Source organism: Pundamilia nyererei, unplaced genomic scaffold (assembly GCF_000239375.1).
Source record: "Pundamilia nyererei isolate P.nyererei 1_Seehausen unplaced genomic scaffold, PunNye1.0 scaffold00001, whole genome shotgun sequence".
NCBI lineage: Eukaryota > Metazoa > Chordata > Actinopteri > Cichliformes > Cichlidae > Pundamilia > Pundamilia nyererei.
The window spans coordinates 7,250,229-7,277,815 of NW_005187402.1; the positions used below are offsets into that span (position 1 = coordinate 7,250,229).

The 27,587-nt window shown below is 40.3% G+C and overlaps 1 protein-coding gene across 2 annotated transcripts; it reads right to left on the reverse strand.

Moving 5' to 3' along the window:
- Positions 1–1,328: 1,328 nt before the first annotated feature.
- sncb (synuclein, beta) lies at positions 1,329–13,217 on the reverse strand. Of its 2 annotated transcripts, none has more exons than XM_005719631.2 (6): positions 13,055–13,217; positions 11,920–12,050; positions 7,684–7,713; positions 7,354–7,439; positions 3,619–3,705; positions 1,329–2,177 (listed from the first exon to the last, which is right to left on the reverse strand). In XM_005719631.2, exons 2-6 carry the CDS (start codon positions 12,038–12,040, stop codon positions 2,148–2,150), a joined length of 354 nt encoding a protein of 117 aa, XP_005719688.1. In that variant the 5' UTR covers positions 12,041–12,050; positions 13,055–13,217; the 3' UTR covers positions 1,329–2,147. The 2 variants fall into 2 exon arrangements, with proteins under 2 accessions (XP_005719688.1, XP_005719687.1); XM_005719630.1 differs by having other exon boundaries at positions 11,920–12,053.
- Between the last annotated feature and the right edge of the window lie 14,370 nt (positions 13,218–27,587).

The following is a 27,587-nucleotide window of genomic DNA, read 5'->3' on the forward strand; positions in this document are numbered from 1 at the left end:
TTTGCATAATTCCATCCCAACAGTTTCCCCTGCCTGAAGGGGGTGATCAGACAAGTTGGCTTAACTTTCAGCTACAAGTGTCCATTCTTTAGGGATCATTTAGATTCCATTTTCTGCCCAAACTCCTTGATGGTGTCCGTGGCCTTGCCCGCAGCTTTTCCTATGGCTGCTTGAGTCTGCCTGCTGGTTTCTTCAGCAGCTTTGATAAGTCAGAGCAGAACAGAAGAGAAGTAAGTTAAGCAACAAATCCTCTAATATTCAGCTAATATTCAACTGGATAGAGTTGAATAAAAAATATTCAACTAATATTTTCACAGTGCATTCATTTGTATGATTGTCAAATATGATATTTCTCCACATTTCAAATTGTTCTAATAACCTGAGGAATTAGTTCTAAAACTAATTTTAAACAATATAAAATTTGCATTTTATTCATACTGTTATAATAATTCCAATATTTCTATTTTGACTGCATTCATTTTTACAATTCATGTTTCCTTTTAACTGCTCTGCTTTTATTAGCAATTAAACATTTAATTTGGCAGTAATATGACTGACAGCTTGTGTCTGCCATCCATGCCTCAGTAAACACCAACTAATTACAGTATATGATGCTAGAAAGAAGGAATGTGCGCCTTACCTTTGTTGACTGTTTCTTTGGAGGAGTCTGCCACCTGCTGCACGGCTTCCTCAGCTGCCTGCACTGGAAACGCATCACAGGTTTTTAAAGTGACTGATAGCTTTTAAACATTTTACTGCAAAATCTCTTAGAAAGAAAAATAAAATGCTGTATTAATTGCAGTACAACTCTTTTGATTCCAGGTCTGATGTCGATCGTATCACCTTGTAGCCACTGGTCTGTACCTGCAGTGTCTGTGACTCCTTTAGCGGCTGAGTGGCTCGTGCTTTTCAGGCCCTCAAAGGACTTCTTGAATGATGCCATGGCTCCTGTCTTTGTCCCTGCAGTTTCCACACACCCTTCTGACCTGAGAGCGGCAGGAGCAGCTGTTTAATACCCTCGGCTTGAGCCCGGCACCACCGAGCCTGCACGTTCCAGCTGGATTAACCAAAACAAAACCCACCCAAAGAGGCACGATCAGACTGGAATCCCAAATATGGCACCATTGTGCCAATGGCCAGAGCCTACTCAGCAGATTTTACACATCCTTTAATCAAACCCCAGACAAGAGTGAGCAAAAAAGATAAACATGCGAGGGCGACGCATAATAGATTCTTATTGAGGTCAACTTTAGAAAAGATTTAAAATGCGATGAGTGATCAGCGCAGTAAATGAGTTTGCACATTATAAAACAACGCTAACAAATGTGTGTTTTTTAACCTTTTATTTACAGAGGATTTGTATGTCTGGCTTAACATGTAACCCTTTATATTGACAAGTCCTGCAATTTAAAGCACATATTGATATGACAACCATTATGATTCCAAGACATAATATATTGACTTTAACTTGATAAAATCTTCAGTACACACAAACAAACACACACACACACACACACCCACACACCCACACAAACAAACGTGTACACTCTGTCAGTTTCTAACAGATAGTTTACTGGAATGATTTCACAAGCAATCATAAAGATACAATGTAAAAAACTCTTACTTCAAGAAACGTTCAAATTAAACTTCCAAAGAAATGCAAAAAGAAAAATAGAATTCCACAAACAGGCATTGTCGACACTTAGGAGGATATTATTGTATTCATATCTGCTTGCAACCGGTCATATTTATTTTTTACCACTCCCAATGTCTCATTGGAAGATGATGAACATCTATTGCACATTTCTAAATACAGATACACACAAGTACAAAGTCACAAGCCCTGGTTCTGGTCTCATTTCATTGGGAGGGAATCAAGGAAATGAGACCGTGAGGACAAATCCTACATCTCAATAAATACCTACACCCAACACATTACATTAAGAACATGACATTTACAATATATAATAATAAAAGATTTGTCTTGAAGGAAGAACATTTTTCAGTGGGAATGCTTGTCTTTTTTATTGTTTTTTTTCTTTTTTTTTTGCAACAGGAATATAATTGTAATAGTTTCAGCATTTGTCCTTTTTATTATTAGAAATATTATTGTGCTGCTGGTTGGACGGTGGCTTCGACTGATGCTCTTATGCTTCTGGCTCGTAGTCCTGGCTCTCCTGGGGAAAAGAAGAACAAGTTTTTTTATGAGGATGGCCAGTAAAATTTGCAGCACACAGAAGCTCTAAAGGTAAATCTACATCTAAAATAATATTCAGCTTTAATGTGATTTAGCAGAATATATGATACAGAGTTTATTAGTCTCAGCAGACGGTAATGATGTCACTTTGTTGAAGCTGAGCTCATCTGTTCCTTCAGTGCTTCTCTCAAGCCTGCAGAGGGCAGCACAACACTGCACTTACATCGAGGACGCGCATCGTGAGCACACTCTCCATATCCTTGCAAGCCTGCACACGCCTCCACCACACATGATCATAAAAAAATAAATAAATAACACAGCCTCCAACAGTCTTATGTCATCTAATGTATTCACAAAGCCTTGAGTGATACTGGATGACACAGATTTCTTTTCAGATCCTCCCAGTGATGGCTTCGTTCACTCTGCAGCACTCAGACTCCATATTTACAGCAATGCAGGGAGACCCTGACATTACCCACAATGCATGAAGGCAGAGAGCGTCATCACCACACCCATTCAGACCGAGCTTGCACACCGCTGGTGTAGCAAAAGATGGGGGAGGGGAAAGAGACACGGAGGAGTAGGAGGACAAGGATGATACACATCCGTGGAGAAATTCACTTTGAATTTGGATCTCAGGGAACGCCTCGGGTTTACTCCTTTTCCCAACTAGTGCAAGACTCCACTGATGCAAAGGACTATTAAAGTAAACACACAGAATATATTATTATTGGAAATCACATAAAATCTCAAAATAAATCTTATTTCACCCGCTTCAGAAAACGTATATATTCAGTGGCAATAACACAGGATCAGTGCTCTCATACTAGCACGATCAGCCCTTTGACATTATGTACACTGTATGATATTTTTATATGCTACCATCGCTATTTAAAATCTGTACTCAAAGCCATCAGTTCTGCACAGTTTGTCTCGCCCCTGACAGCCAAATTCCAAAAATAACCATCTGTGTCAGATTCACATACCTCCTTCGTGCACACGGACACACACCCAACGCTCAGTGAAAGTAGGTGGTGCTATATTCACTGTACTAGCTGCGTGGCAATTGGCTTGTTAAGTCCTCCGTTATCATTTCCACAGAAAGGAAAAAATTACCTCAGCATGAGCTGTAGTGTTTGTGTGGGACACAAGTGGAGGGCAAAAGTGGAGTGCCATTGAAATCCAATACAGCTAAAATGTGTATCCATGCAGAGCTCGTGAATACTGATGAACCTCAATCTACTGTAAGTGAATGGACTCATCTCTGCCTGATGTCCACTACTCCACAGTTTTTTTTAAAAAGGGTTTTACACAAAAATGATCTGTAATGTAATTATAGTCCAATTCAAAAGCTGATTCTTGTGATACTTTGATGACAGAGCAGAGCCATGTGTACACTTTGCGTATTGTAGGCTGATTACCTGCTGGGACTCATCATATGTCTCCCCTTCTGGCTCCAGCATTGCCTCTCCTTGGCCCTCCATGGCCTCCTGCCCATACTCCTCAGGCTAGAAAATGAGACAAACATAAAGAGATACAGAGAAGGAAAGATTTACAGAAACAGAAGCAATCATACAGATACGTCGTCATTAATACACTGTCAACCTATTTTTTTTACCATCAGGGAATTCTCAAAAATGACATTTTTAATGCTCTTTCAAGGCACAGTTAAACTGGTAATAATTAAATCATAAAACGTACTGCAAGTATAGCCGTACAGTACCATTTTTTCTCAATTTTGGTTTTCTGTTCTGCAAAAGACAAGGTTGAGAAAACTACATTTCTTGGTTTGTCCAATTTCTCAATTCTCTGAGGAGTCTAGAAATCACTTCTGAACAATTAGACAACCTTGTGGGATTTCAGCTAACTGAAGAGCTCTATGGGTGACACAATTGCTCTGCCTGACTCACTACTTTGAAACTTTTTAATGGACTGCAATAGAGTTTTCTTTAGATATTTTGTCCCCTACAGATTGACAGAATCCCATAAAAAACATCAATCTGAGTCATATGCTGTGCTTCATGAAACAACCCTGTGACAGTGTATTGAAGGTAAAAAACTCTTTCTGGAAAGTCAGAACCTTAATAATATAATATAATATAATATAATATAATATAATATAATATAATATAATATAATATGAAAGACTCCAACAAACAGCCAGAAGCAACAAACAGAACATTTGTCCTGTTAACATATTTAGCCAGCGTTTTCCGTGAAGTAGGGACTTGCTCTATTTTTGAGTGAGATTTGTTTGACAGTGTGAGCATAACATTTAAGAACCCTAAACGAAAATGGTGATCAACTGCTTGAAATGAGCACATTATAAAGAGTATATACTATATATGAGTTTGTGGCATGATTCTGACTGTAGCTTTTTGGCCATACAGAGCTGTTAGTATGGATTTAAAGTCTTGGTCTTGTTGCAAGTCTATTGCAGACACTGAGCTGTGGGACTGGAGTGTGAGGAAAAGGCTGGCACAGTGTGCAGATAGAAAAGTCCATTAATCTGTCAGTACTTCCTTCTTACGGAACCACCCCGCAGCAGCTTGCACAAACAAAACTGTCTCTTTCTTCCACTTAAAAGTGAATTTCAAAAAAGAATCACTTTCTAAAACAGCCCTTCTCGATGGTGGGTAGTAGTAAACTCACTCAAACAGGAACAAAACAGGAGAAAAATATCAAATTTGATGGGGACTATTTTCAGCTGTGGGGAACACACACCTGAGCGATACTTGTTTGTAAGATCAGATCATTGCTGTTTTGCTTTACCAGCAATAAGAAAAGAAATCTGTATAACACAGGTGTAACACTATGGTTTGTGTGGACATACGACATGTGATGAGTGCTTCTGAGAGCTTTCTTAAACAGATAAAGCTCCACTGAAACAAAGCTAGTGGGTCAGCACCACACATTTATTTTTAAACCCAGCACTAATCAAGTCAATTAGGTCAGGAAAGAACAGCCTGTAATCCTGTGTGCTGTATCAGGCTTGTTATTGCTGTATGCCCACCAACACGATTAGCATGGTCGAGGTTGCACAATGGGAAAACTATCGCTAGGACAGCCCTAATCAGATGGATCATTGCCTGAGAAAAAGTGAACATGAAATAGACTGTTTGCATCTGTATTTCTGATTGGTCACGAATTTTAATTCAGTCAAGGATAAGACAAGGCAAGGCTTTTATAAAATGTTATAAAATGTTACACCTGAATGGGTTGTGCAAGGGAAATTTTGTGATTAGAGGCCAACAGAGCCAAAACTGAACTCAAAAAGTAGCTGTGTGCATTTGATCACAGTGTCAACAGTTTAGCAGTCTGTTGTGAGGGTGCTGAAATGAGGAGCTTTATCACTCAGATAACGCCTTCGAGAAGCCTATTAGAGCAGGCTGTCAGATTTACTAGATTAGCGAGTCAGTGGAGAGGGTCCAGCTCTGAGTGATGAAGGCTTAGGACCGGATGAGGACCTCACTGTGTCACTGACAGTCTGACAGAGATAGACAAAATGTCAACATACTGACAGCGCATTTCCAGGTCATTAAAAGGGAAGGAAAACAATAAAAAAGAAGCATCTTAACACAGCATGTGCCACTCAGATGTCCAAACTTTGCTATAAGCAGGTTTCACCGCTGCTGTGTCAAGTCAGCTTGATTTTGTGACTTTTCTTGCATAATAATATCAGAGTGCCTAAAAAAATGATAAAAGCAGGGGATAGAAGGGGTGACACTGAGGTCAATGGGCAAGAGCATTCGGTGATGTTAGTGGGGGTAGGGCATTAATGGAAAAGCAGTGTTTGCTTTAAGAGAGGTGATAGTCCCACAGAGAGATTGTTTCTGTCATAAGACACCTGAACAGTGATCTGCATCCTTAATAATCATTGAATGCAGCTCTGTGTGCAGAGCAGACTGGAGAAGTCCTCTTCAATGAAATGAGTATATAGCAACAAAGCCCAAGTCTATTTCAGTCATGTCCAGTTTTTTTCTTTTATAATAACTGTATAAAAGCAATTGCCAGTGTAGTATTCATCCTCAGCAGATGGAAAACTATTCCTCTAAACCAAAGACACGAGCAAACTCGTGCAGACAGGAAACATAAATTTAGTACAGTGCATGCTTTTGCTGACAGCAGCAGAATGAAACAGTCCAAATGCACACTAGTAATTCTGTTTTGAAGTGACATGCAGATTCATCAGATTTGACCCTGCTGTCTAAATCTGGCTCTGCTGTCATCACGATCCTATCCAGGCTTTTATGAGTGCAACTTGGCGCAAGTTGCCAGCTCTAATTGAGGCATACGTTTGGAACAGATTTTTGTTTTCCACTTGTTTTCCGGCACATGTGCAGACCTAAATAAAGCCGGTCACTTATAAGAGTAAGTTGCTGCATTGTTAGCGCACACTGGGTAGTTTGTCATAATATGAATATCTTTAAGAGTGCACCCTACTAGTAATGCACGTTCAGTTTGATTTACTCATTGAATGCCAAACAACCTGTAAAAACTGTACAGAATCCTTCTAAAGATATCAAATCTCAGCTTGTGCTCAAAGGTCAAATTTCCATAAAAAGCCAGTTTTTCAAAGCAAAGTTAAGTTGGCAGACATACATGGATAAGAGAATGCATCATAGGAAAATTGAGGCTTCCGTACTTTTGGACACTAGAATGATGTCTTCTGCTTTTATTTTCCTTTTTTTAAGTCCAAGTCTCTTAAGTCCACCACTATTGTAGAAATGAACTGCTGTACTGCAACAATAAAGCTTGATAAAGAATAACATAAAAAGTAAGGTATATCATAAATAAATGTTTTAAGTGTATCCTATTAATCTTATAATGGATGCCTTCTAAATGCAAATGTTATTTTCTTTTTTTTTTTTTTATGCTTTATTTTGCAGGAATTATGCAAGCTGAAGTTTTTTTTTGTTTTAATGAAAAATTTTTTTTAAAGACTTATGACATTCATATAATAGTTAAAAAACATTTTTTTCCACCACTTGTTGTAATGCAATACTGATCCCACATAAGGCAACAATGCTGTACTCCTAATTCAAGTTCACAGGTAATTTATTTCCTGTGTGTTTAAACACTATGCAGTGCTGCTATTCTGCCTCACTGCAGGCAACAAAGCAACGTGTTACACTGTAAGGACGTGCAGCACATACGTTCATGTCAGCTGGGAACTCGTCCTTCTTCACCAAGCCGGTAGCAGCGACGATGTTCCCGACAGCTCCGGTGGTCTTTTCAGCCACTGGAGACACACACACAAACACACACACATAGTGAGAGAGAGAGACAAATGCAGATAGATTAAAAAGATGCATGACTGTGGTCCTCCGTTGCTTCTTATGTCACTACTGGACATAACAACCACTTACACATGACAAATTAGCCGTTTTCCAGTTATCAGTAGTATTTTACTACTGTAATGAAACCAGGCTTCGAACTCCAGTTAACAGAAATTTAAAGAGGTAACGAGCAGATGGGAAACTCACCTGTGCCCACGCTGTCTTTGGCCTTGCTACCTGAATTGAGAAAAAGCAAACTGTAGTCAGAAAAGGCACAGATTCTTTTACAAATAATTAACTATTTGAAATTTGGAGATTAGTTTTCTTCGTGTGAATGTGTGTGTGCGCATGCATGTGTAGGTGCTATAACTTTACACTTCTCTGATGCTAATAACAAAAGCAATGCAACAAATGGCTTTAAATGAAATCATCAAAATGATTGTCAAGTCTGAATCTGACTGCCCTTATTATTTGTTAAAATTTGTCATTTTTAAGCGATGTACTTTTCTTTACTACTGAAAAGTAAAAACAACAACAACAACAACAACAACAACAACAACAAAACAAAAACAAAAACGAAGAGGGCAACGTCTCTGCAACTAGGTAAGCTCAGTGTTTGCCCAGTGATTGCATTGATTTTTTTTTCTTTTTGCATTTGGCAAAATAAAAAAAACTGGTGACCAACTGTTAAACTGTGGTTGTGTGAAAACCCTTAACTTTTGATAACATAGCGATTGCACAGATCAGCTGGTGGTAAACAACCTCCCTCCAAACAGTTGTGGTGTGACTCAGATTGGCTGCAATCGCTCTCAGACAGATTCGCAATTGTTTGCAAATCATTTTTTATCTATTTAATAAAAGCAGGCAGATAAGCAACATGCTGCAATCAGCACTGATGAGCGCAACTCATCTGCAACACATCTCTTTTCAGTAGGGCACTCAACCCAGCTGACCGTACTCTGTATATATTCCTATACAGAAGCAATCATTCGTATCATTTTGCAATTAAATCATGGTTCTACAGCAATTACATCACTATTTGTGGAAGATTCTGAGGCTCTGTGTTTGTACATGGCAACAGAGGTGTGATTTTTGATTGTTTATTTGATTTAATTAATTATAACAAATAAATTGCAAACAGTTGCTAACTTGACCACATTTGCAAACTAGCAGCACACTGACTCCCTCCTGTTCCCTTTTTATTGCATCTTGATGCACCAAGATCCCTTTGAAGACAGCAACTGACTGCACCTGGTCGTCGACGCAACTGTTGCAAAGGCAATGAGATCACAGGTTCACTGCACATGTTTGCACTAATTTGGTCACACTGCAGTCTCCAGCCACTGTTTTCCTACTGTGAGTGTAGCATTATCCACCTGATAGCACAGTTCCTAATATACTGTTGCTCCAGTGCTATATGTCGACATGACAAAAAGCTGCAGTAAGTTCCAGAGTCCAGAAAACCTCTTGTGATAAACTGAAATTGAATTAACATGATTACATTTGGACCATCACCGCCAACCAATTACTTTTCATAAATACTGTAATATCATTTTTGTTTATCTTTCACTGTTTGCCTCAGGTCCTGGAGAACAGTGGTGGCTACAGTAGTCGGGCTTCTTGGTTTATTGTAAGGACTTATTAAACCACAACCAAGCCACTGTTCAGTCCTCTGATCCATATTCTTTGGCAGTTGTCATCCATCTACACGCTGTACTCCATCATGCTATTGGGGCAATCTACTGCAGGCCCCATCCAGTTCTGATCACTCAAGCCCTGTCATCCTCTTTATTGTGCAACAGTCAGTGGACTTATTGGTCCCCGAGGGCCTTTAAAAACCAACAAAAAAAGAGCAGAAATAATGAAGTACAGAAGCCACTCTTCAAAAGGCGAGCCTCAAAGCAAAGCATACAGTACATCTGAGTGATGCCTCCATTTAAGTTTGGCTTTGGTAAATTGCAGCTATTGCGCAATGGAGCACAAATGGAAGATAGCTGCAGGTGTGATTGCCAAATGATATTAGAATTATTATTCTTCACAAACTGACTTTGGATATTTTTAGACTACGGATTCAACAAAACATCTGCAACATTTTCCATCATCAGAAAAAAAGGGTTGATAATGATTTCTTGTAGTGTTTAAGTAAAAAAAAGAAAAGAAGGATGGAACAAATTAGCACTAATGAAATGATATAGTTGAAACCGATTACAGATAAACGCTATTTTTTTGAAATGCAAATGTTAGCAAAAGCGATAACTGTGTAAACTAAATTTCCATATGGTCGGACTGATGCTGTGTGACTGCAAGGGTCTGCAAAATAAAAACAGTTTTTAATGTGATGCTGTAAAAAAATACTAATTTGTCATAAAAAAATAGGAAACAGATGCTTTATGAATAGCATCCTATACTATAGGGGTTTCTCTTTCCCACCTCTGCTTGCCTTTCTCAGCCTGACTGCTCAGTTCAGGTGGTTGGGTGGTTTGCAGCTGCAGCAGCAGTAGCAGCTGTCAAAAGGTGGGCCACAGTCCTATTAGATCACTCTTACCCCTCCTCCATGAGGGACTGTCAAGCATATCACATACAGCTTTCTAGGGCACCACCATATTCAACAGCGGCATGTAGAACCACAGAGACACCACAGAAGTGAGCCTTTCCTGCCATTGCGTTAACAAGGACATGATGAAATTGGTTCTGCACATGTTTTGACTACAGTCTGATACGTTTGGTGGTGCTGATCAGTGACAGGGACACTATGCTAAATGTGTAAGATAATGAGATTCCACCGAAATGCGAACACATTTGACAACCTGTGCTGGATGTGTGCTCGATGTTGTAACCCATCATATTGTTGCGGAATCAATTATACAAGCTGGTGACTGTAAAACAAGCAGGAGGCCTGTCACTGGAAATTTGGTTCCTCTCACAACAACTCAGCAGCTGACAAAATAAATTCCAAGCAGGCTTGCTCCGCGTCTCCTGAGTCACACTGATCTCCCGACTAATACGTAAGTAACTATTTGTCATCACAAACAAGATGGGGAAAGTTGCAAATGAAGACTGCTGAAGTGCACCTGATAAATCAATTTGTCGATCAATGGAAACTCATCAGCAACTCTTTTGATTAACAGCGCGAGTCACTTGTGGCATCCTCTACCAGTCGTGAGGATTTGCTGCTCTTCTCATCTTATGTATTCACACAGAGAACACGTTCTGGTTTTTGGTATGTTGATTAAAAGAAAGCAGCCAATCTGAAGACACCAATGTAAATTTTAGAATAAAAGATCATGGAAACTGTACAACTCAAATGAGTAAAATAAGAACAACTGCTGAAAATGTGACTTTTGATTAATTATTTTGAGACATTAAATCATCAGATAATCAACAAAAATGCTGGGATATTAAATCTTAACTGACACCAGTACATAATGAATTACACTGATTACTTGAGTAATTTATTAGCACTACCTTTACAGCATAACAGAAAATGATTTAAATGTTTTAAATGTTGAGAAATACCGTATTATCACCCTCCATTGCTACATCTATTTAATTAATGATTGAAACCAAGTGATATAGATTGGGTTAATGATGCAAGCTGCATACCTGACAACTACACTTTAAATCAGCAGACAGATTTGCTCGTTAGTTGCAGGCTGTCAATGACAAGTTAGCCAGCACTGAAAAACACAAAAAGCAGGCCTACTCCTCCTAGGGTCTGTTTGTCCCTAGGAGGAGACTGCTGACACTGTTTTACAATCTGCTGCTATCCAATCCACAGGCATGTTGCAGGAGCTGCTCCCACCATCAGCTGCCCCACCCCCACTCCTATTTCCATCTCCTTCCTATAACCTAGACAGGCCACAAGGACACCCAGATTCCTTGTATCACACACTTCTACGTCACAACGAAATACTTTGAAACAGAGTTCACTACTATTATTCTGCTGAAATTGAGAGTCAGGGCTGGATTACTCATTTTTGATACGCTGTGGTATTTTACACCAAATCGGCTTGCAACATTAGAACAAAAATATTGATCAGCTCAGAGGCTGGCTGGTTCATTATACTGCCGCCACTCAAGTGAACGACACTGGATTTATCAAAGGAAGGCACTTGGATGCACTTTCTGCACACAATGAGCTATGAATAGCTGTAATATTGTCCCCTAACTGTGAACTGAGAACAAACAAAGACAAACATATATAGGCGAACAATGCGTTCAGCCTCCTGCTTGTTTGTTTCCTGTATGAGAGATTTACACAGCTAGTAAGAAGAGCTACTGTATAATTCAAGCATTTGATTCAGGATGTATACTGCATGATCTAAGTCATAAAATATTCCTTGAGCTTTTCTACAGCTGCTCCTGCATGTAGCGGGACGATAACAGGCGTGTGTACAATTTGCATGCAAATAATCTGCAAGCATACATTTGTGATCATCTTACCTACAAACATGACTCCTTCCTTTGTCTTTTCAGCAGCAACTGCAACTCCTTCCTTGGTCTTCTCTGCAGCCACAGCCATCCCCTCTTTCGCTTTAGACAAACCCTTCATAAACACATCCATCTTGGCCAAGCTACTGTGGAGAGAAGCACCATTAGCTGATGTTAGTCAATGTGCAGCCTTTGTCTTATTTATATACATTTAAAGCCTCATTATTAATACAGGAGGGTAATTATTTTATTCCCATCCATTTTTTATGAACCTTTATATATTCCAGTCTAATATTAGAGCATACATTATGAGAAGAGAAGGCAGCACCGCCTCCTGTGGTGGATCGTGACAGCCACACTCCAGCCATCGGGCTGTAGTAAAAACCTTCTGTTCACTCATGCATTCAACCCCATTTTTCTCCCCCTCACACCCTCCTCGATGCATGAAATATTCAGAGGTAAAAATATTTCAATGAAATGGTTAACCCAGCAGGCAACTCATTAATTATTGCTCGTCTGTAACGCTACTCTTAGTAGCAGAAAGATGACAGGATGACTGCGCCGGGCCCCCTTTTTTAAAGGACTGCACGGCGTATTACGATAGAAGGTGGCATCTATTTCCAAGAGCTACATGGCGTTGCTGGGGGAAGGGAAACGCGGTGTAAGATAGGATTTCTGCACGAATAACGGTTTTAGCGACGAATTGTGTGGTGTGGAAGCGATACGAGGCTGCCCGATTACACGCGGGGGGCACATCGCGATGAAGCAGACTAACAGCTGGTATTCTTCATTCTGGCATTACACACGTCCCTCCGAGTCCCATCCTGGATGCTGCAGGTCAAGGATGCAACAATGATTAAAATATGCACCAGTTCACGTCGACCGATTCCCACGTTCACATTCCGCCCCTGGCTTTTGTGTCTTTTGTACGTGCATTATCTTCCACGTACAAACAAACAGTACACAGAAAAAAAATATCACGATCCTTACTAGTATTATTTTTTTTTATGCATTTAATAGTATTTCAAGCACGGTGCAAACATTCCAGTGACGACGCTCACATACATGGCTCTCAAACGGAGGTGACCTCTATATGTTCAGGAATAATAATAATACTGGATTAAGCAGTAGAAAAACGTGTTCTTACCTATTTACAAATAGCCTTCGACTTGTCCCCTTCTGATACAGTCGAGTCAAACTACCGTCTAAATGGGAGATATCTTCAAATGATCACTAGGTGGGCCTTCCTCGGGCAGATCTCCACCAACAGGGACGGCCCCCTTCACAGTGCGGCTGAGACGATCACGCCCCCCCCCACACCCCCCTCCCCCTCTCCTCTCTCCACCATTGCCTATTGATCCCCTCATGTGTCACAGCAAGGAAAAAAGGGCCACTCCACGTCACCTCGCCCACTTTTTTTTTTGCAATAGTTACACCATGTGTCATTAGGACAATAAATACATGAAAATCTACGTTTCTTCTCTGGACAAACTACATACTCTGCTGAGCATATCTATCTATCTATCTATCTATCTATCTATCTATCTATCTATCTATCTATCTATCTATCTATCTATCTATCTATCTATCTATCTATCTATCTATCACTTTCTGTTTGTGAACTTTTATTAAATGAAAAACTGCTAGAGCTCAGTTTTTCTATAGCTGGTCTCCATTTTTGATTTAACTGCTGGAACATCTCACCTTCCACTTATCCAAGAGCCATTCTGACTTGTATTAATACCCAGTTAACAATCGCCAGAATATGTTTTTAATCCCCTATAAATTACACATCTTTAACATAAAGAACAAGACAATATGATGCAAATTTCAGTGGATTAAATAATAACATGGCTAATCAAATACAATTTGAAAATTAAAAATTAGTTATATGTTAAAAAAAAACAAAAAAAAACCTTTTGCTTATCTGTTGTTTTTTCTACATGTTAAGCAGAGGCACCATTGGCTTGTATATTTTGGATGCAATTAACCTGCAAATTTAAGAATCTGCCATAATCTTACCGGAAAATGGTAGGTTTGACCCATTTTAATATATGAGCTTTATATATAATATGTCGAAATATTTCTTATGCAATGTGCATGCCTTTGTACTCTTATTTGTACTGTTTAAACTATAACATGTACCCGAAGTGTTTTATTTGCTGTACTGCACACCACAGTCTGGCATATAACCATTTAAAATGCCTTAAGTGACAAATGTAACCACATATTGTGCTTCATGGATTTCTGCAACTTCAGCGGTAACTGTTTTCTGCATTCAGCTCACTTACAGTAATCTCAGATTATCTCAGATAGATAAGACTAGACTCTTGTCTGTAATCTAACCATTTCTTTGGCATATTGGCATGCTATGTGCAACACGAGTGTGATATCAGGGTGATACCACTTTGTGCGAGAGGTAGGGGTGGACGGATTCATGGTGATGCTTAATGAGATCGTGCCCTATTTACCAGAAACATAAAGAATAAAGTTAATGATATTCTCAGAAGTAAAACATTTTTTATGTAGAACTAATTACTGTGAAAAGTAACTAAACGGGACGACTATCACGCGTGTCTTAGTATAACAGTTTTTTCCCCCCATTTAATTCAATTATTTTTTATTTTATCATGGATGTTCGGATTTTATGACTACAGCAAAAGATTCTCAGCCAATCAGAGTCACGATGACCTCAGATGGACTCGTGATTTTCCTCGAGCAGTATATTATATTTAGGCAATTCACAGGCACAATTTAGGGGGGAAGGGGTTAAACACCACCCCTCCCCTTTTACCCCCCTTTCTGACGTATTTGCGCTGACGCGATTCATGTTGTAATGGGAGAAAGATTGCGAAATCCTCCTCCCCCTTCTTCATCCCGAGAACCCCCCCACCCCCATTCTGAGGAAATCCCACATAGCCGCATCTCTTTGAATCGTCCAGCTCTCTCACGTTTGTTCTCGGCTGTGGCTTGTGTGAGAAGGTGACCCATAAAGAGCCCGCAACGCATAATCAAACAGTAAGGTTATCTCCTCCCACAACTTACGAACTACACCATTTAATATGCGATCTACTCCTCAGTTTTAAAAAACAAACAAATAAATAAAATCCTGTCCTTATGTTCAAGAGTCACGGGACGGTGCTGTCCGTGGTGCTGAAGGGAATCTCTGTCCATGGTGCTGAGCTGCTTCAGTCAGTATTGACACAGCCCCGGAGGACGTGGTGCAACATAAAAGAGGATATAAACCCCCTTCCAATCATCCACAAACAGACTTCAATAATTTTTACATACAGTTAGCCCAGATGTCTTTTTCTCCATTTTGCTTTCAGCCTCAGAGGCTGAGCAGAGGAACTCACATGTTGGTTTCAGCACATGGCTGTTTGTAAATGTAAGCCACATCTGCCCTCTTGTGGTCTTAAGGACATTTTCAGCAGCAAACATCTAGGCTGTAGGAATAATTAGCATGTACATTTAAAATAAAAGTATGCAAGCAAGTTACATTCAGCATTAACAGTTTGTTACAGATCACTGGAAGCTTTTAAAAAATTGTTCTGGTAAAATAGATGTCACTCTTTGGTGTGTAAAAATAAAAGCTTAGATTTTGCAGTTCATGTCCAAATATCCACAACAAAAAAGAAAGAAAGAAAGAAAGAAAGAAAGAAAGAAAGAAAGAAAGAAAGAAAGAAAGAAATCCAGTTCTTTCAGGTAAATCAAACCAAAGAATTAAGGTGGCTTTTTTTTACACTAAGTGTTTATAACAAGAGAACATGTTGTTTTCATAATACAGTTTATGCAGTTACATCTGTTTCTATGGCTTTCTACTGGCTTCATGCATCACAGCCACTGGACACAGCTGAGCCCCAAACACAGAGAGCAGCACAACTTGAGATTCATCTCTTCAAAGAGAAGACGGTCTTGTTGGAGTTGGCAGATTTGAGGCAAGGCTCTTTTTTTTAAAGTCCCTGAAGGCTTTATAAAAGTTACCAAATCAACTGACACAGTCAATAAAATGCACAGAGAGGATTTAAGTCAGGTCATATGGCTGATACATGTTTCTTATAACAATGGAGGTGATCATTACTAACTAAGTATGTCAGTACTGATCATTTAGTGATTCATATACACTCATATACCTTCTAAAATGACTCATCATCAATCTAACATGTTTGGTTCATGGCTATTAGCATCCAGCAACTGTTATTTCATGCTGACTTGACAGATTTGGTCTGTTGTTGCAATAATTAATTATTTTTAAATACAAAAGCTAATCAGTGCCGCTTGAGCTGTGATGCTAACAGATACAGTCAGACTGGGACTGCGAACAGATTTCACATCTGTGATCGTGGTGACTAATGACTGTAGGCGTACTGTTAAAACGGATGCTGAGATTTAAGACCTGCCACTCAACCATACAGGAAAAGACACAGATGCCCCTGTCGTTTAAGCTCACAATAAGGTAGGCACAATGACATTAAGAACTTGTCAATTTCAGTTAATTTCTTTTTTTTAAAAATTAAAATATTAACTTTTAACATGTTTTTCTTCCACAATTCTTACTTGTTTTGTTATGGACTGATTTTCATCCCGAAAAGCCCCCCCCACACACACACACACACGAAAAACCCAGATCAACCAAGCAAAAAACAAAACAAGACAAAACAATAGAACATATAAAAGAAAATAATTACCCGATGTAGGACCTTACCTGGGTTTTTCCGTGTTTTGATTACTTGATAGCAAAACTGATGCAACTTCCTAAATGACGAATGTATTATTAATATTAGATTTCTGCAAATTGAACCAATTAAAGACTGAGTGTGAGGGCTTGTACATCTGTGATCTGGAGTGAAACCTGAAGATCTGGGTTCCCTGGGAAGCTGTCTGTTTTGCTTTTTTGTTAATCCAGCTTTGCTCAGTTATCCCAGTAAACACATCACGGTTGGATATACCCCTGATTGGCTCCCCTCAGTGAAAACTTCTGAAAACCCTTCCAGTTAACAGCACTTTAATGAACAGCAGCATGTAAAGTCTCCTCTCGGTAGGTTTACCGTATTTAAATAGGAGGAGCTTGCTGTTTGTTGCTAATAAGGGTCCAGTGTTCAGCTTTTGTGAACATGTTTTTTTCCAATCCATTTAACAAATGCCCCTTTACTACACCACATTACCTCGCACGACACTTTCAAGAAAACAGCTCTCATCCTTCGCTGCAGTTTATCTGAATTCAGAATCGTGGAAATTGAATAATATCTGCTCCTTAGCCTGTAAATGTTGCAGAAGACATGCTCACTGCTCGCAGAACATTGTGTTTGTACAGCTTTAGTGCCCACAAGTTTATGTGAATGAGTAGCAGGCCGTGTTTGAAGTAGACTGTGCAAGCGCTACAGACCCAGCAGGCCAAAAATAAAGGTGACTCACCATGCGTTATATCCTGCGAAATAAATTGTGACATAAAATGTTCTCTGTGTGCAGCTCCAAAATCGCTAGCACAGTCAGATTTCTCAGCCTCAGTGGGCAGCGGGCCTTTCAGCCCCCAGTGAACCCGGCTTCTTTACGACTCCAGCTCCTGCACGATGCTTTTCCTTTTACAGAGCCATTGAGTAGAGTCAGTCAGTCACGGCAAGCATTATATAATTCTAATCAATCTAAGTAATAAAATGTTGACATAGACTGAGGCCACCATGCAGTTGAAATTTACAGCTGTTTAGACTGCAAGTCATTTCCCTATGGCATGCGCCTACATGCTGCATCCGCCTTCTCAAGCTGAGTGAAAATAAAAGACTGCATGTGAAAGTCTTCAATTCTGAGTTTTACTCCTTCTTTGAAGCAGCTGTGAATGACTGTGTACATTTACCGCATTGGATATTTTGTAGTCTGCCACAAACTGTCAGTAAAAAAAAAAACAAGAAGGGTTGCCGGGGGGCCCCGAAGCAAAAAAAAAAAAGCTTGATGTTTTTAAGAATGATGAATAAATCCACGAAGCAGAGTGGCAACACCTCTAGGTGGCAGCAGAGACTGTTTGTCTTCTCAAGGGCTGTGATTACTATTCCCGGCACTAACCAGGGAGCATATCAGCTCAGGACATGCATGAATCGATTCATTCTAATGTATATGCGCCGTTGCAAGGAATGAAATATTTCCTTGTATCTGCCACTCGTCCTCGGCAGCCAGGGTGCGCAGCTGTTAGATGTGGCAGCGATGCTGCTGACATCACCTTGAAAAGCCTTGGCTCTCGGTGTCTCACATCTGCATGTGTAAGAGCAGCAAGTTTAGCGTCAACATCCAAAATGGCACAAGATAAACTCTTGCCTCACAGTCAAGATGGACGGAAGGAGGAAAGCACATCCTTCGGCTCGAATGGCTTTGTTTATATCACACATAGTGTAACACTGTGGCGTGTTTACAGCTCTTGGATAGGGTTTATGTTCTATTTGTTTTTATCACACAGGTTTGTATTTGTTATACAAAAACTGTGCCAGTAATCACCTATAGCTGTCCATATCCCTTAAGCATACACCCATGCTTTTGATAATGTGTGTTAATTTATGTAACATGATATATTTGTATTGACGAGCCCCCATTCACTATGTACATTACACACACGCTGCCTATAGTCGACTGATTGAACTATCCTTTGGGTGTAATAGCAGGCGTGCTAAAATTAAAGGCATTATGCAAATTATACATACAAAGTGCTCAAAGCAATTCTCCATCTTCTTTATGCGCCCGGTCTTGATGAATCTGTGTGAGAGCACTTTCACCAATGATTGAACTCCTTATACAGCACCTGAACGTAAGCCAAGCTATACAGATTAACAATGTGACATACTGGAAGCAATATTATGTCATAGCAATTTATTAAACTGTCTCCAGGCTGACCACATGAGCAGCAAAGGAGAACTTGTGTCTCGTGCGTGCCTTACTGCCTCCAGTAAGGAGTGAATTTTCCTCCTGACTGGAAAAACATTGCTCACTTTCCTTTTTTGACTTGTCAATTTTGGGCAGTTATATAAACCCATCACAGCTGGCTGGTTGCTTGCACAATTGCCTGCTATTAATTGTGATGCATAATTGCATTACATAATGTGTTATGCTGCCTTTTAAAAAGACTCGAACAGCTGTGGCTATCGGCTGTCTCTGCTGTGCATAGAGTCAAGCTCTCTCCTTGAATACAGTCCCAGACAACAGTCTGATCGTAAATGGAAGCTGTCATAGGTCATTGTCAGTCTCAAACCATATCAATAGGTCTTTTGTAACTCCTACAGCACTTCAATATATTATGTCAATGAATTGTAAGATTTTGAGTCCGGGGAGATTTGATTCATTTACATTCTCTTATCAGACTGCCGCTAATTTAAACACAGCAGTCGTACAATGTCATCAGTGACAGACAGAGAAATCAATCTCTGTTATAGAAAGAGAGAGAGAGATGCGCAAGAGGGACAGTGAGCGGCGATCGACTCTGCCTGTAGGTTCCCCCAGCAGATGGTAGTGCAGCATCATGGAGGAGCTGCTCTCAGAACAGCATGAAAGTGGCGTAGGGAGATGAGCAGTCTGCAAATGAATGCTAAAGATTCTGAGGCATGGACATTAATGGGATAATAGGATCATGTCTTACCCACACACCCTGCAAGATGGCATATTTGTACAAAAATAGACAGACTCACGAGTGACAGCAGCGTATCTTTCAGTATCTCCCATATGGTGTACCCAAGGGGAAGATTAACCCTTACATATTGTTCAGGTCATATTTGACATGTTTTGATATTTGACGGCAGCAAAAATATCTTAAATCTCTTCTTCTTTTTGACTTTTTCCCAAAGTCCCTCAAATTTCACAAAAATGAAAAGAATTAAAGATTGTATACTTTTGTCTAGATGCTATAGATTTTTGTACATCGAGGCTGTTCTAGACTGAATTTGATCATTTGCATCTTTTGATATGGATTTTAAATCCACCAGTTTGAAGTCAAATAAAGGAAAATGGTGGTTTTATGGGTTTGTGTGTATTTTTTGTGAGACAGTGGTGGCAGAGGTCATGGGGAACCTTGAAATAAGAAGTGTTTGTGTTCCCTCTGTGTTTGTCCAGGTTTTTGCAGAGAATGGCCTTTGTGGGGTCATGTGGTATCCCGAAAGAGACAGTAACACAGCTCAGGAGTGATCATTTATGGTGTACATGAGGAACAGAGGTCACACGGAGGTCAGTAGGGGACTCAACACAGACACAACATCTGTACCCGCAAGCACAAGCACCGACAATGTCGTTAAATAACCTAAAAATAAACAAATTTCATCCATCCATCCATCCATCCATCCATCCATCCATCAAGGGAGACACTGAGTTGTTCCCAACCTAGCCAAGATATATAATGTCTCCAGCTTGCTCCATGTCTGCTCTGGTGTCTCCTGCCAGTAGGACATATTTGAAAACCTTAACCAAGGTGGGATCCAGTGTCCTGGTCAAAAGCCCGAACCACCTCAACCAGCTCCTTATAATGTGCAGGAGTAGAGTCCCATCTCTGAGATCCTCCTGAATGTCCATATCTTGCTTGTATTAACTTGTATTCACAAAATATATGAAGAAGAGAAGATTACTGGGCATGGTTACCCTGGTCAGGGTAACCGGGGTGCTCAAGGGACAGCACCTGGTGGCCATGCTTTAGCCAGTGGAGCTTGACTGGGCCCAACCATAAAAGCTACAAGATGGACCAACACTCCCAGGAGGAGTTGTAGTGGTTCTGTGCTTTTGTGGATCAGGAAGCTGAAGCCCTGTCGATCTGACATGGAAAAAACCCCCCCAAACAAACCAAATCCATTTATTCTGATGTAACTGAGATTTATTTTAAGCTAATTGAGATTAAACTCACTGAGCGCTAACTGAGATCAAAAGAGGGGTTGTGCGGGTCATAAGATTATAAAACCACCTAAGCTGCCTTTTCAGTGAGTGAGAAAAATACATGCACGTCCCACACACGCATGCACTGTGAACACACAGCCTTGTTTGCAATAAACAGATTCTTATGTTTTGTGTTTTACATATTAGATATGAGAAGGGTTTTTCTTAATCAGAGAGCATAGTGTTGATAACAGCTGTAATGTTTACACATGGTTACATAATGAATGCTAGAAGTTCCAGAATGTGATTTTCATTTTCATGTAGTTAAATCAATGTGGCTGATATATTTTCATGTCTTAGACATAATGGGACATGATAGTGGGTGATAATAGATTTATTTGTGGCAAAAATAAATTTAGTGTCAACAGTATGTAAAGGTTAAAAGTGGAGCACAGGGCGTGTGTGTGTTGCTGAAGCTTTGTATCCGCTCACTTACGCAAATGAATCTCTGACTGAGTGCAAGAAAAATATTCAAACAGCAGATAAAATACTTGATTCGGCAGGAGCAGAAAGTAAACCCAAAACCAAACAAGGACCAGAGCAAATATCAAATATGCTCAGACGTGATGAGCCCCCCCAAAAAAATCTCCATAATGGCTTCATTTGCATAACAAAGACGTTTTTTTTTGTTGCAACTGCGACTTCTGTGTCATCAAACACTTTGCTTTGCTGGAGTATTGCTTGTGGTATTACAGGTATTATGTAGTCAAATATAAAGTAAGACTGAAGCGCATTACTATTTCCGAGTTGGCCTTTTCAAAATTGCCACACTGTAAGTGCATGCAGAAGTGAGATCAACCTGCCTGATTCATCTGAGATTCCGATTGTCTCTGCCCCTAAACACAAAGTCAAGTATTGTTTCTGCGCTGTATTGTATTCCATTTGGGAAATATCAAATAGGAGCAGATAGATTCACCCTCTCATAGGTGCTTGAAGAAAGTGTGGTGAAGGAAGTTTATCACACTGTAGCAGAAGCACAAAAAAGAAAGAAAGAAAAAAAACTCGACTCAGAGCAAGGAGTGCTCGTACATGACAATGTGACATTTTCTGTGCTCCCCTCCACCCCACACATAAATGGAAATAAGATGTCAAGGTCTGTTGATGGAAGTTTTCATTAAGGTGAAACATACCTTGCCCTGTATGTTCTGACACAATACAGAAACATCAGCCTTTAAGTTCAGAGGCATAACTGTGTCCTTTGAAGTCATGCAAAGTGGCTCTCATCAGATGAGAGCTCTGCAGACGGAGCCATACAGCATATAAAAAAATGCTGTGATTGGAAACCTGGTAAGCTAATGAGTTTGCACTTCTATCTTCTCAATTTGTACAGGCTTTTGTGCCAAGGCCTTTGAGGCTTTTCTGTGCCAAGTCTTGTAATAGTGTTCTCATTGTTCGCCTGAGAATCTGACACTTTTTTCATGAAACTTAGGGGGAATCCATCTCTGAACTTTTTTTTTTTTCATTTCTTATGGGAAAGACAAGGAGACATTCTCTGTGAATTATGGATATTACTGCAGTGAAATTAAGATGACAAAGAAATGGCATGCAAAAAAAAAGAATCTGTCTTAACGGCTCTAAAGAGTGGACACTTTGCAACTGCATCTGAGCTGCAATGCGGCATAACAAGTGACACGTAGCTCTTGTTAAAGACTAATAAAACCATATAGACATTTCACCTTTGTTCTCACTTTATGTTAGCTAGAGAGTCTGAAAACATACAGTCTTATACACAATAATTACCTATAACTATTAGTTATTAGTTTGCTCTAATATTGCGTATATCAATAACAAAATTATTGTCATAAAAGCTCTCCCTCGCTCCCTCCCTCCTCGCACGTTTTGGTCTCTTGGTGCCTTAGCAAACCACATAACTGCTGTATCTTCTAAATGAGCTACAAATTAGAAAGGGCTTTTACACTCGGGAGTTGTTCAAAGTCTACGGAGGGCAGTGACCACAGTGCTTATCTGGGCTTAAGATGGGGACTGTTGAGATTTGCTGGGAGCGGAACTAGAGGCTGGTTGAGTCTTCAGGCATGTCCAATCCTATCCATTCAACCATTAATGCCCAAGAGTAGACCGGAGGAAACATTACAGCCCTTAGATCCACTCTCAGGCAGATAGGCCAGGGTTCCTTCTCCTCCTCATGCTAACTGCTTCCTTTTCCCAGCTTTAGTAGTGAAAAAACACAGTGCAGAACATTTTTCATATCCTCTTTATACAGTAGATTCACTACAGGAATCTCCTGCACCCACAGAAATACAGATTTTTTTGATGAAATAAACAGCTGTTGGGGGGGCGTTAGATAAACACACAGTAGTTACTCAGCACTATGCACTTTGTTTCGAATGCAAATAAATGCTCATTCACAAATATAATATCCTACGGGTCAATCTACTGAAGAGAGGCACCCTCAAAAATCATTTAAAGTCATTTTGGGGAGAACTTATAACAAATATGTCCCGTAAAATATTATGATTTCTTCTGCACAGATCAGGCGCGCAATGGATTCATTCACACACAGAGACAAGCACACGCACGCACACACACATGGGTGGCGATTCTATGCAGCTCAAGGTTGTTGCGCTTATTGAATATATCAACTTAACCACTGATGTCATTGATCAAGAAGCCAATTCCAGTTCTATTATTGTGTTAGAGGGTAAAACAATTGCCAAACGACTTTGTAAGGTGCACTCACTTGGTAAACAGATCTCAGATCCATTAAAGCCTTGGAGATTATCAAGCCTTAGTCCAACAATTTGTGGGGACCGCTCTAAACACCTTAGTGCTGACCTTCCTCATCCAGTTGAAAGTCAGTGGGAAACGTGGCAAGGAGCCCGTCATAACCACAAGCACCTCCCTGCACTTTAATTACGCTGCATCTCGATGGATGGCCATTTCCTTGTCCTCTCGCCCCCCCTTATATAACCATGTGTTCCTATCAATACCTCAGACCCACTTACCATATTTGCCATATAGGTTCAACAGCCCCCACGATACTGCTGGCCACAGTTAATCACAGTATACTTACTCCATGATAGATATGGCATAGCATGAACTCCATCACATCGATATTGCTGCCAGGACATTGTGGTACCTGCCTCTCTGTGACCTCTGAGTGAGGAACGAGGATCCTTTCCATGTGCTTAATCATAATGCACAGTGCCTACTGCATTGATAGGTTAATGTACCCGAGAGGATCAATGCAGTCTCGAGGACGTCTAGTACAACAGACATTCAAAGGTTTGGCAAAGGCTTAACAATGAGCGCAGTCTGGCTATGGATCTGAATACAACTTAATTAAATGGAGTTGTGTGCGGTCTCGTGACTGGTGTGACGAGCTACTGTAGATAATTGGCAAGCACAGCAATTCCAGAGAATGCAAATTTGACCGGAAGCTCATTAAAATCACATAAACATTTCCTACATGTTTGTTTTGGAAACTCATTCTTCAGATCAGCTTCAGTTCAATACTTTGAACCCCCCCTCCCCCAAAAAACAGGCACAGTAATGAATGTTTGTAACCTTCGGGGACCAAAATAAGGTTTAACTCAAAGCTGTCTTGATGTGGATTTCTATCAGTTATATAATGTCACAGTGATATTCAGGATGTTTGAAGATATCTGGCAAGGCTCGCAAGAGATCAACAGCTGAAGCGTGTTTGTACTTGTAATCTCCATAAAACTTTATGCAAATCTCTTTGGAGAAAAAAGAGGCCTCACATGGAAAACTCAGCAATAATTGAAAAACAAGTCAGAAACAATTTTTTATCCCTCTCTGTCAAGATAATTCTTTCAGTTTGGTATTTAAAGGAAGGTTATGTGGACAGGAAACATGAAAAAGTCTTTCTTTAGAATTTTTCTTTTTAAATTTTGTGAAATGCTACCTAGGTTACTGTATCTTTGTCCTCTGAAGGGGAAAAAAGCATCCGCATGCATACAGAGGAAAACATTTGCTCCCAATGAATAAATAATGAAAGGAAATGAGGTGCTTGCATTAATTTGCAAAGCATAAAATGCGAAAATATTTCACACAGTTTTTAAGCCAAGGTTTTTGGGTGGGATCATTATCCTCGCAGCGGGGTGTTACAATATGCAGCCAAAAATAGCAGCACTTTGGAAACTTTAAAAATGCAGCGTACTTTGACATTAAATGAAATGGAAAGCATTCTACAACCTTTTTATTTTAAAAGGAGCAGTGCTGAATCCAAATGTAAACTAAGATGAATAGCTGAGTGTGCTTTGAGTTGAAGGATGCAGAATCTAAAGTGCGAGTCAAAAGGTTTTTGGAAATGTGCACATTTTATTTTTTCATCTGTCCTTCCAATATCCATTTTCTGAGTATTCATTCTCAAAAAATTTGAACTTCAAAGCTGCAACATCAAAACAACTTGCCTAATTTTGTGTAGGTGCCTCCTGTGTCACCAGAACTTGTCAGGGGGGCCTAGTAGCAGAGGGTTGGCAAGTGAATCTTACAGCTCGCAGGGTCAATGGAGTTTGTTCCTGCACATCTTTTTTGGCTGCACGACTGCATTGGAATCTAGGGGCGTTTGGAGGCACTGGGGTCTTTGTTGTGTTCCTCGTGCCACAGTTCAACAGTATGTTGGAGTGTTCTCGGCCCACAGCAATGTTCTTGTGGGTGGCTCATGTCAGTGTAACATCCACATAAATGCCGGGACCTGAGGCTTTCCCAGCAGAACACTAAAACTGTAACGAGATGACAGACGCTCTGCACTTCACCTGTCGGTGGTTTTAATGTTGTGGCTGACGGAGAGCTGTTTGCCAACTTTGCTAAAAATTCACTGAGCAGATCTGCTTAAGACAATAGTGAGTCATTTTACAGAATATCACTGAGCATCTGCACACCAATTGTCTCTTTTATCGTCTAGAGTCTGGCATGCCATAGCAGAGCTTTACGGTCCAAGAACAGGAAAGCTGTTGTCTTTTCTTGATGCAAACTTGAAAACAGAGAGACTTGTGTGCCAGTGACTGGTCAGAGAGAGACGCAAAAATTCATCTTTGGTGCACAAGCACTATTCTAACCCGCTGCAAAGACAGCAAATTATATCTTTTTGCCAAACAGCTCTGCTGGATAATAATTAAAATGTAGCTCTGGGCTTGTGTCTCAGCAGGGGTCCCCACCTATTGTGTGAGTGTAGAAATGCCCCCAGCAGACACAAGTTCAGTCACCTCCAATATTGGGTGATCTACAACCCGAACAATCAGCTCTTTCCTCTTTCTTTAGCTCTCAGAAGCGTGTTCCTTAGCACTGGCTGCTGAAGAAATCGTGATATGGAGGTAAAGATTTCCCTGGCAAGGATTTGAGAAAGCAGAATAAATAACAAGAGCAATGATCTGTCCCACATGGAAAATTATTTGTGACTATGAAGTATTACATCACTTAACGGTGAGACTCGGGGAAAAAAAGAGGAAGAAGAAAAAAAAAACTTAATTAGCGCCTCCAGAGAGCAGAAACAGATCCAAGATTTCAAGGGTAACACTCAGCCAAAATCTCAGCCAATACATTATCTCTCACATTAGCTGGTACCCTGCTGCAGGAGAGCGCTCTTTTAGAGATATACAATATGGCAGGCCCTGACAAATAAATATGAGTCCTGGTCGTAAGCCTGAATATCTTCTAGGTTTAATTAACCAAGCTGTCATCAGGCTACTCATGCTCTACTTTTACCTGAGTCAGACTTGTATCATACCACCATTGCATGTGGCTGCCTGCAGAATATATAACAGAACTCCAGAGAGAGAGAGAGAGCGCCTTTGTTTTTCTTTTCTCTTATTTTTAAGGCAGAAAAAAAAATACTACAACGTCTGCTGACCTTTTCGAAGAGGAACTAGATGTGTTTCACACTTGTTAAATACGGTTGAGCCACACAGCTCCTGGTTGGAGCCGAAGGTCTTAATTGGCATGTGATTGCCTGTCATGAGTCATCACGGGAAATGCTGGGTGTTTTTCAGTGTCACTGACTGTGTGCAAACACACGGATCCAACAGATGGCAACATTGTTCCTTCTTCACCAGAACAGGTTACTTGGCGATCTGCCAGTGAGGTAGGGGTGCATCGACGAACCCTCAAAAATAAAAACAGCCATCAAACGCAAGTGTGGGCGATGACGATGTGACTAATTGTTGCCATGGTGATCTGGTCTTTGAGATAACGTCTAACGGTAAGGGAAAAGGAGCGAGCTGTGTAGACGGCGGAGGACAAAATGGGAATGAAAAAAGAAGGAGGAGATTAAGGAGCACTAATGTTGAGTGTGGGAAAAGTGAGAGGGGAGAAGTGACCTTATAATGTAAGGTCAGTTCAATGTCCCCCAGCCAATTCAGCGATGTAAATACCTTGCGGTTCATTTATTCAAGAACTGGTCTTCATCCTCAGAGACTATCATTTCTCATTTCGGACTTACTAGTGTTCCAAATGGATTTTAACTGTACCCGGTCACCACCGCCAAGGTTAATGTTAGCAAGGGTTTGTTTCTGTGAGCTCAGGAACACCAAAAGGTGTCGCAAGTGGCATTTAAAGTTTACTTTATTTTTGTAAAATGCCTCTTTAGGTGCATCTAAATGATTATAGTCTCAGCTAATAACGGCCATGCATAGCAGTATAAGAAATGACCTGCTTTTGCATTTCTGTCAAAGAAAGAAAAAAGCAGGATGTATACCTGCAGTTGCAGGTGGAGCGTGCACTCATCCTTTCAATCACCTCCAGGATCCTTTCATCAGGCTGTGTCTATGAAGCAGCGTGCTGGCATTATGTGTGCTGTTTGCTCAAGC